The sequence below is a fragment of the Myzus persicae genome, unplaced genomic scaffold (assembly GCF_001856785.1).
Source record: "Myzus persicae strain clone G006 unplaced genomic scaffold, MPER_G0061.0, whole genome shotgun sequence".
Taxonomy (NCBI): Eukaryota; Metazoa; Arthropoda; class Insecta; order Hemiptera; family Aphididae; genus Myzus; species Myzus persicae.
This window is the reverse complement of record NW_019102267.1, coordinates 370,780-381,758: the sequence shown is the minus strand read 5'-3', so window position 1 is coordinate 381,758 and position 10,979 is coordinate 370,780. Positions and strand designations below refer to the sequence as shown.

Sequence of the window (10,979 nt, the reverse complement as noted above, 5' to 3'; positions counted from 1 at the left end):
GCCCCCTTCAAATTTTTTTTTTCTATAATTTAACTTGTTCAATTTTTTATTCCCCTTTTTCTAAATTTTGATAACCAGCTGGTTCCTTATAATATTCATTTTTTCATGATACAATTATTGTAAATAACGTAATGAGTTTAGGAACAGGTACTCTGATATTGTGGACTACATTTTTTAATATTTGTTATAATGCACATTTTTCATAATTATTTTTTTTTTAATTTTCCAAACGGATTTGCCCGTGGGCGTCCATGCCCCCCTTTCCCATTTATTTTTAAAATTGAATTCTATCTGAGTTTATCATATTTTTTTTATTTTGATTCTTAAAATGCATTTGCCCACGGGCGCCCATTACCCCCCTTCAAATTTTTTTTTCTATAATTTAAATCTAGTTCAATTTTTTATTCACATGTTTTAAATTTTATCAACCAGCTGGTTCCTTAAAATATTCATTTTCTCATGATATTAGCTAGAGTTTTAAATAAAAGCTATATAAAAAAAATATATATAGTATTCAATATTTGATATGCTGATATATATAATTTATTTATTTTATTTAATCATAGACTTATTATAGTATATTTGTTCGGACAGTTCGGTGTTGATTAACATAACTAAAGTTTGTGTTAGAATTATGAGTTTATTTGCAGAATTGAATTTATTTACTATTGTTCTTTATCTGTAATTGAAGCCCTTTGGATAGGCAATTAGGATGATGTCAACAAGTAAAGATCACTAGCATAATAATCTTTGGTAGATCAAGAAATTTCTAATAAATAGGATAGTATTATAATAATTAGTAATATAGTATCAACACTTTGGCCATTCATGAAGTTAATGGATTATGAAATCTTAAAAATTATTTTTATGAAAGAATTGATCATCACTTTTATAATATGGGTAAAGTTTTTAATAAAAAATAAGACTGTGTCTTCTATTTCAATACTTGTAAAACAACTTATACAAGTTTCCCTTTATGTTGTATTAATGATTGAATGCAATACATTTATACACTTCAGCAGTTCAGCGTATAAAAATGTATTTATTCATATATTTTTTCTTACGATTCACAGTATTAGGTTCACAAGTAAATCGTTTGAACTTTAAATTATATTAAATTAAATTTACAATGCAAAGCTTATCTAATGAATAGATCAATAATTAAAAAAAATTATTTATGGACTATCTTACATACTACATAGTTGCTGCGTTTTAGTGAACATAAATAAAATTAGATCAAAATGAACTATAATATTAAACATGGCGGTCCAGTAGTTTCTTGCATAAGGTGTATGCAAAATACTGGCCCAACTTGTACTAACAAACATTTTCTGAGTACAGAAAATATAAAATGCACCAACTAGTAAAATGGTTGATAAAAAATATTTAAGATATGTAATTTCAACAAATAATACAAAACAGGCCACTATTTAGAAAATAACCATTATTATTAAACACAATTATACAAATATAGCAGTTTCTTACTAAATAAATGCATTAAATGTTGATACATGATATTTTTTTTTTATTATTAATATAGGAATAGATAAATAAATATTGTAAGCATAAAAAATACAGATTATTTTGATTATTTGGATTTTGGATTTGTATGTTTAAATCGTTTTTTATTCATTGTTGCTCGAAAACCCTTATTTGCTTGAGGCTTAACACCAGATTGCTCAGTGGTTGGTTTAACTTTTTTATGAAGTGCATTGTACAAAGTCTCTGCATCCAGAGAGTTACCAGCAATTGTTTTTAATTCTTGTAATGACATTTTCAGCATATGTGTAAGCGACTGTCCTTTATTCAATAAGTTTAATATATTCTGAGTAGTAACACCTGGTAATTTACTCATGAAATCCTAAAAAAATGTTTTAATAATATTATTTATTTACAAATCATAATAACATATTTATTTTTATCCATTTAAACTTTAAAAAAACATTTCAACTGAAAAACAGTCTGTGAAACACCTTATTTTCCACAGTACTAATTAAATAATTTTACAGTAGAAAAGACAAATGATTTACTCAAACCACTAACAGAAAAATTAAGGTTTTCAGTGATTATAATAATGGCATAAGTATTTTAACCGTCAAATTATTATTTAAAATTGTGTATGCTAAATTTGATTTTTGTTATCAAAAGAATACTACAAACCTAAAAACTATTTATGTTTTAGACTCCACAGAAAGTTTTTTTTTTGAGGGTACTTACATAGGGTTGCCATTCGTCCCGATTTTGCCGGGACACTACTGGTTTTTACTACAGAGTTCCGATATTTTTCATTTCCCGGCCGGGACGTGGATAAGTATCGGTTTCTTAAAATAAGATTTAAACAATACACATATTAGTAAATAAGTAAGACCACTCTGTTTTAAATTAAAAATTGTGTACCTAATTAATTTTTTTAGATAATTTAAAATTATATTTATGAATAAGATAATAATAATACTATTATTACATTTTGTGCTATTTCTAATTTTAGACTTTCTTATTTAGTATAAATTATAATATAATAAAAATATTAAATAACGCTGGACTAAAAAAGGTATTATTAAAAATTCCAAAGAAATGTGTGTTGTGGGGGGGGGGGGTATTATAGTGTCCCGACTGGTATTTTTGTGTAAATGGCAACCCTATACTTACATCGTTTGGCATTTCTAACAATAATATGTATATTAAATTAAATGTGTGAAACCTATAAATTAGAAGACTTTTAAAAATAAAATACAATAACAATAGGTACTTGATCTGAAATTATAATCAATATCACAATAAATAATTCGCACTTGTATATTAATTATAATTATTATAAACCTTAATAATGGCATTGTATATTTCTTCATCAAAATTTTGTCCTGCCTCCAAACCAACTGCGGCAGCTTCTGATGATATTGGCTGGCTTTTCCCCTCCTATACAAAAACAATAAAGGTAAGAAATGACATATAATAATTATATGCAATTAAAAATCTTTTATGAATATTCACTCATTTAACTAATATTGAGCTAAATTGACATGATATTTTAAATTAGTTAGCCCTAGTGAGAATGTCATATATTTTTAGCAAAATGTAGATTTAGTTAAAATTAGAACTATTTAATTTGAGACCAATAATACCTTAAGTTCTTGAAATAGTTCTGATGTAGCAAAAGGACTAGGAGACCATACTAATCGTAGCTTTGGAAAATGCAAAGTTAACAATTGCAACTTAGAAGTTATGTCATTGCGATGACTAGTTGTCATATCTTTGCTAAGATAAAATCTTCCCTGAAATTGAAATATTTATTTGAAGTTGGTTATAATTTACATATTAACAAAATTTTATAATTTATAACTTTTCAACATTATAATTTAAAATACATCTCCAGTGGCATTCAAAATCTGCTGTGTCTAGTATCTTGTATAGTTGTATATACTCTGTTCAAGTTAAGAATAGATCTTGGCGGAGGTCAGATGCATTGTCAGACACTTCCCCTACAGCGTCAATGAGAGAGGCCAGTGCTTTGAAACAAAGGCACGCTCATAGCTGGTCGCCGAGGTATATTCTTATTTTGAATAGAGTATAAGTATTAAATAAGTTTTTAAAATAATATATTTTCCTTTCTATACTCTGTTTGACATAAGAAACAACCCTGATGGTCTACCAGTTTTTGTCGGATGGTAGTCAGGCAACACATGTTTGACACCCTACTAAGTCTACCCATCTGCATTATGTACACTTGTCATGTAGTAAAACCATGAAACATGTACAGTAGTTGACTGAATGAGTATTTTTTTTTTAATGTAAAACAGAGTACAGATAACGTTAAAATAAAAAAAAATATTTCACCAAATTTAAATACAATATTAATTTTATTCCTATAATATGTATTATACACACAAATTAAATAGTATTTTGGATTAATAATTATACCTAACAATCTAAAATGAAAATAACAATAATTTAAGTACCTATATAAACATGATAAATTAAGAAAATTACCTGTAAATCAAATGGTTTATTTTGATCAAACTCGATAAGTAATATTGGTTTTGTATAATGACGACACATCATTAAAGCTTGATGGTATAATCTACCAGATTTTAAAGAACCAATTAAATCATCAATACTTTTTCTTTCTACACACATTTCTGGAGTCAAAATGTAATCACCAACCTAAACCAAATATTTAAAATAATACACAAAAAAAAAATAATATTTTAATAATGCAAATAACTTGTAATGTGACTGGTTCTATGTCAATGCCACGGCGATGAAGTAACACAGGCAAATCCGACCTAAATTCCCGCATATCTACAATAACTTTAGGAATTTCTTTTTTACCAGACTTTTCTCCTGGTTTATATGTCTTATCGTCATCATCCAACATTTCTGAAGGGTGAACACCCAGATCTCGAGTTAATTCAGGACAATCTTCATCTTTACCATCTTGACCTTTGGGTATAACCATAACCTACATTTAAAACCACAGTAATATGATACAACAATGAGAATAATAATAATAATAATAATGGGATATTATTTAGTAAATTAATTATTCATACTGCTTTTTCTTTGATTAGAAAATCAAAAAGTAATTTTTCTCTTCTAAGAGTAGTTAAATAAGCTTGTTCTTCAGTAGATCCTCCGAATATTAAAAAATAAACAACCAACTTCAATTTGGCATCAGAGTTTTGAAATACCTATAAAATAATATTTATATATTGCAGATATTGTAATTGTATTAAAAAGACTAAATATCACTTCAATTTGTCTGACTGCTGTCATATTTGCATCATACATAACAATATATTTAGGTTGTAACTCCCTTAGTGTGCGAGGAAGAGATAAAAAATCTCCATCTTTTTTATACTGCTGTAATACTATAATTGGTTCTTTTAATGTTTCATTCTAAAACAAATTATACTTATTATTTTCATAAACTATATACTATTTTATCTTGTATAGTATATATTACTATATTAATAAAAATAAAATTATTCATGGTACAATATAATGTTATAAATTAGGGGTCGACAACCAGTCGTTGTTTTGAAGAATATATACGATTTATCAATGGTGAAATAATAAATAAGAATATTCTTGTACAATTTATTATTATGCTGCATGTAATATTATAAACAATATACTCAAATAAATATTAGTAGATATTAAAAATGTTTAAAATAGGTAGCTCAGTTATTGGAAATGGTTAATGACCCCTGTTATAAAGTATACATTAAACAATTAAACAATTCAATTAATAGTTATTAAGGCATATATTATTATTAAAAACAATTATAGTTTACTCGAGATTCATTAGCACATTCAGTGAACCTTAATCCATCTTCATTTTTACTTTGAGTTAAAGTGAAACAATTATTTAAATCGTCTTCATCCAATTCTTCATTGTTTAAATTATCATTTACTTCCAATTCTTCATTAGTTGTATTATTTTGGGTAGATATTGTTGGCTTATCTTTAATATGTTTTTTATACAAATTTAAGAGTAAATCATCAGCTCCTTTGACAAGAAGCTATATAAACCATAAATTATTACCAAAATATTATGTAGATTTGCTAAAAATATGTACTAATACTATTACATTTTTTAATTGACAACACGTTTTTGCAGATTGTACAAGTACTAATACAATTTCACCATTATCTTTTGAATTCTGTTCAATTTCTTTTAAAATTTCTGCCAATCCTCCCCATTTGGGATTATGTTCCGGACAAATTTCTAAACAAAATAAAATGCATTAATGACGTTTAGTTATTTAACATTTTTTAAATACCTTTTTTAGAATTAAACAAACGACGTTTAGCTGTAATAAATAATGTTTCTGCAGCATCAAGTAATAACCATCCTGAACTACGATGTACATAATCTACAGAAGAATAATTTGATAACATGGAATGAAATCGAACAGCATCTAAAGATGTGACAGACCTAAAACATGTACATATTTAAACAACTTTTAAACAATAAATAATTGTGATATCAATAAAAAAAACAATAATAACATGAAGTGTTCAAAATAGATCGGCATGAATTTATTTGTTCACTTACATCATTAAATTTCGTAGAAGTTTAAGGTCAGACACCAATTGCTTTGTAGTACTACTTAATCTATGCCAAATTGGGTTTAATTGTGTTTGTAATATTTTATGAAAACATTTTGATAAACTGTTTTCAACAGTAATTTCTTCAGTGTCAAGCTATAGATAAAATAATATTAAGTCAAAAATATCTTTTTTTTAAATTATACCAAACAGATGTAACCTACCGAAGGATTGAGTCTCTTAAGCTCTTTAATTGAATAATTTATAAGATCAAGTAAAGACGTTTGGATTTCTATCATAGCAGGTGTTAATTCAACATGTAACTCTATAACTTCAGGCTAAAATTATAAATACATTTAAAATTAAAAATAATTAGCTAACCTAAAACAAAATTTTGTGATATTACATTTATTTTATCTAAACTTGACTTGACAGCAAGATGAAATCTAGGCCAAAGATATAATTTAGGAACAAACAAAGTTTTCATAATTTTTTCAATTTTAGTGAATCCATAAGTAAATGTTTGTGATGAGGTTGAAAAAGCTTTTATAAATCCACTCTGAAAAAAAATTATTAAAATTCATTTGTGTTTAAATGTATTCTATTAACTTTTATAATAGGAATAAACTTAAGTTTTTTTTAGCTTTTTTCTAAAATAATATAATAATATAATGTAATATTTTTTATAAAATATGGCATTATTTTAATAATAACACTACCTAACATTTCAAGGTTACCACGACCACATTTATTTTTTTTATACATTTTTAAATGAGTAATAACTGATTAGTATGTAAAATACTACCAAATTTGTACAAAATTTGTAGTATTTTACATTATTTTTTATAATTAAAATATTGAGAAAAAAACAGAAAATATTGTTACCATTGAGCATTAAGAATTATAATGGATAAATTTACTCCAATAATAACAACACATCAAAAGAAAAAAAATAGATTAATAACAGTTAATAGTTTTCTAAAGTTCTAAGAAAACTATAGTGATTTTACTGTAGAAATTAATATTTTTAATACATAAATATTACTTTGTTTTCCATGCGGTACAATCTTAGAGCAAATGCCTCTTGACAAGATTCTAAAATATTATGAGCTCGGCAAACCAAAAATCCAGTTATATGTGGTGTGGGAATTCTGTGTTTTAAAAGATCCACAACTAATATTCTGGATGATACAAACAATACTCCACCTTGAAGATAAATTTTTTCTCTAAAAAAACGTATACATATTGATATGAATAAATGTATATTATGTACACATGTTTTCATGTTTATCAAGGTGGCCACAGTGTTTTCTCGTTTTCCCATAAAGTTAACGTAGGAAACAAGAAAACAAGGTAACTCATCTGGTATATAAATATATGGGCCAAAATAATTCTGTATACTATACTGAATTACCTTTCAGCTATTGAAATGTCAGCTGATAGTATTTTTGGTAATGGTTTAATACCATCTTTTTTTAATTGAGTAATCCAAAAATCTTCTTCGGGAGTAGATGAACCAACAACTAATACCAAGTTACCAGGGTCACAAAACACTTTAATAATGTTTAATAACACAATTTCCAATCCAAGACCCCTACACAAATAGTTTATGATTAAAATAATATAATTGTATTATAAGTATATGAAACAAATGTTAAATTTACTTAGCACATATTACAAGGCCATCCTCATGTAATATATCCAGAAACATTTGATTTTCATATGGGAGCATTTTGTTCAATTATTAACGTTCATAAGAATAATACTTCCAAGATGATACCAATAAAATTCCAAAATAATTGTAGTGATAAGGTAAAGGAATCTATCACTTGTTCGGCATTTTCATTAATTTTCTTAAATAATAATAATGATAAAAGTTAATATATAATTTATCTTAAGTACTTCTTATACTCTGCGCCAGGAAAGAACATTACCGTGACCAATACCGCACATTCCCCACTCAACAATGCCTCGTTAACTTTTGGTACACTCGGCAAAGCTCGACAATATAATAATATATAAATAAACAGTCTATATAGTCACAGCACAAATCGTTAGAAAATGGGACTTCGGGCATGTTACTACGGTCAGTTTGCATGAGCAAAACGCTAATGTTCTCTCCTGGAGAAGAGTATAGTAAGAATTTTTCAACAAAAACAATTTTTTTAATTTAAACATAATTTCACTATTATTTACCTCTAATAAAATATCTGAAATACCACAGTAATTTTTCTAAATAAGTATTTGTTATTGTTATTTTTTAGTAATAGTATAACAGTTATTTAATTTAATTTAATTCCTTACATCATTGTTTTTGTCGTTATTTATAGATTGAGTTTCATTTTCTTCTTCAGATTCAAACAAATTCAAGTTAAATTCTTCACCAGGATCTGAATTTTGAATTATGTCTAGAGTATAACTGGCAATTTCATTAGATGGATGACCATAAATACCAAGGTATATAGGCCGTTTAAACCTATAATGTATTTAATAAAGCATGAAAGAAGTTTATTAAATTTACATTTAACTCAATAAGGGACTTACATAAAAATAGGCAAGACAATAATAGTTATAATTTTATTACCAAAGATATTTTTTTTTTGAAATAAGAAAAATTACTATGCTAAATAATATCAATATTTTACTTTTTTTTTTGAAAGTGTAACACATTGGTCCAAAATATTTGATTATGATAATTGATAATAATAATGAGATTGTGACATTCTATTAGTTTTTTTTTTCATTTATAAAAACTATTATTTTTTTAAATAAATAATATTGTTTAAAACATACAGGGTTCATACTTGAGCAATTATTATTTTTTAATTTAGTTTCTGTAAAATTAATAAAATATAACAAAATTATAAAATGATGTGCGTTTATATTTAAATTATATTTAGGATTCTGATTTCTGGAATTTTATTATAAAAACAATTTAAATCAATCTTATTAATTTATTAACTTAATATAATATGTCAATAGTTAAAAATAAAAAAAAAACAATTAATGAATAAATTTTAATTTTAATTAAACATTTTAATGTAAATACCATATTAAATTATCAAAGTTAATTTAGATTAAAATTGATGGATTTATTGAGTTTAAAAAAAAATTATATTGTAGTACAAGTTATTTGGTAACTTATATTTAACTATAACTTTTGATTATTAATAGAGTATGGACATCATTATTACCCTCAGTTAATAACTAATTTGAAATGTTATAATTTGTGTTAGTAAATTGTATGTTTATTTATACAAAGATTACACTCAGAATTTAAATTGAAGAAAAAAAGAATTAAACCAATGTAACTGGAATAGTTAAATGTTTATATTTATTTTTTGCTTACTTTATACTTAGAGGAACAAATTGAAAATACACTAATCACAGGATCTATTTATAAAGCAAATTAGGAACGAAGAAAAAATTTATGAATTTCTCATTTTTATAGTGAAGTAAAAATTTATCCTAAATACGAAAAAACACCAGTTTAGGATATAAAACTCTACAAAATAAAGAAAAAACATTGAATGTAAAATTGTATATTAACATTAACATGGCTCCTCATAAGGAGCCATATGATAAAAATTGTAATAATATCTATAATTGGCATTGTTTGTCAAAGGGTTGATACAAAAAGGTAAAGAAAAATAGTCTTAGAACATATTATCAAGTAATCAGGGTTTCCTTTTTAATTACCATTTAGGTATATGAAGAATATCAATTCCACATGTAGTAGATTGAAGACAATATGTATCTGGATCAAAAGTAGGATGATGTGAAATATGAGGCTGAGATATGTATAAATCAGCGTCACCCTCTCTAAATTAAAAGAAATATACATATTTAATATACAAGTATAACATGTATAACATGTTAAAAAGTTAAGACTACTTACTCAGATTTCAATACAATAGAAATATATCCTCTATTTTGTAGTGTATAATATGAGAAATTATTTTTTGAAACAACACCAGTGATTGAGTGTAGGATATTCTGCAAAGAACTTGTAGAAGACACTAATATCAACACTAAAAGCTGAAAAATAAATAATTTTTTTTTTGTCTCCTAACTATAATGTTAAGTATAACTACTAAATATACAATATAGATTATATAAATCATATAATTAAATATGTTTTAAGACAGTAAGCAGTATCAATTATTTAGGGAACTGTTAACAATTAAGGAATTTGCATAATGTATAGCCCACTAATCAGGAAAATAAAAGCCCTAAATAAGAATTCTCACACTAGGAAAAAAGATCCTCGAAACACAATACTTTGATAAATTAATAAATAATTTCAATAAATATACTTAATTCAACCATTTAAATAAAACATTTTTACAACATTTTAGATATTGTAGTACAAAATAATATCATTATTTATTAGTGTTATTTATTAATGCTGTTGATGTTTGAAAGGTTATTATGTTTATTATCAACATAAAATATAGCTAGATTTTTTTAATTTTCAATTAAATAATGGTTCTTTAATACTTGATATAGCTTGATATTCAATTTAATAACTGTTGAACTTATACAATTGTTAATTTGATATACTATTTAGTCATGAGCATGTAAATCAAAAATAATAATGTTGTATTTATTCAATCAATTTCATTGAAAAATACTGTGTGAGAATATTGTTCTTTCTCGGGGAATTAATTTTCGCAATTCACAGAATCCACTGATTTGTTATATTATAACATTAAGACTAATAGTGTAAAAGTCTTTATATCAGGCATAAATACTGACAAAGACAGCTAGGGTATATTTAAAAAAGTATTTATAGTTACAAAATCAATCAGTTTTTTTACATGCAATTATCTAATCATTATTTTCTGTACCACCAAACACAAAATTATCTTGCATTTTTATGAATATTAATTAATGATCTTTTAAATACTTTCAGTAGAGGCTTAATA

The 10,979-nt window shown here is 25.2% G+C and overlaps 2 protein-coding genes across 2 annotated transcripts; both read right to left on the bottom strand.

Annotated features, from left to right (window-relative positions):
* Positions 1-1,538: 1,538 nt before the first annotated feature.
* Positions 1,539-7,898, bottom strand: LOC111031677 (DNA repair endonuclease XPF). The gene is made up of 16 exons (XM_022311725.1): positions 7,716-7,898; positions 7,466-7,645; positions 7,097-7,277; positions 6,458-6,610; positions 6,276-6,389; positions 6,059-6,207; positions 5,784-5,938; positions 5,592-5,728; positions 5,295-5,522; positions 4,750-4,896; positions 4,551-4,688; positions 4,223-4,459; positions 3,988-4,161; positions 3,123-3,272; positions 2,821-2,916; positions 1,539-1,861 (listed from the first exon to the last, which is right to left on the bottom strand). Exons 1-16 carry the CDS (start codon positions 7,781-7,783, stop codon positions 1,589-1,591), a joined length of 2,580 nt encoding a protein of 859 aa, XP_022167417.1. The 5' UTR covers positions 7,784-7,898; the 3' UTR covers positions 1,539-1,588.
* A 445-nt stretch (positions 7,899-8,343) lies between these two features.
* LOC111031674 (UPF0669 protein v1g209471-like) lies at positions 8,344-10,926 on the bottom strand. The gene is made up of 4 exons (XM_022311720.1): positions 10,902-10,926; positions 9,950-10,082; positions 9,751-9,873; positions 8,344-8,527 (listed from the first exon to the last, which is right to left on the bottom strand). Exons 1-4 carry the CDS (start codon positions 10,924-10,926, stop codon positions 8,344-8,346), a joined length of 465 nt encoding a protein of 154 aa, XP_022167412.1.
* Between the last annotated feature and the right edge of the window lie 53 nt (positions 10,927-10,979).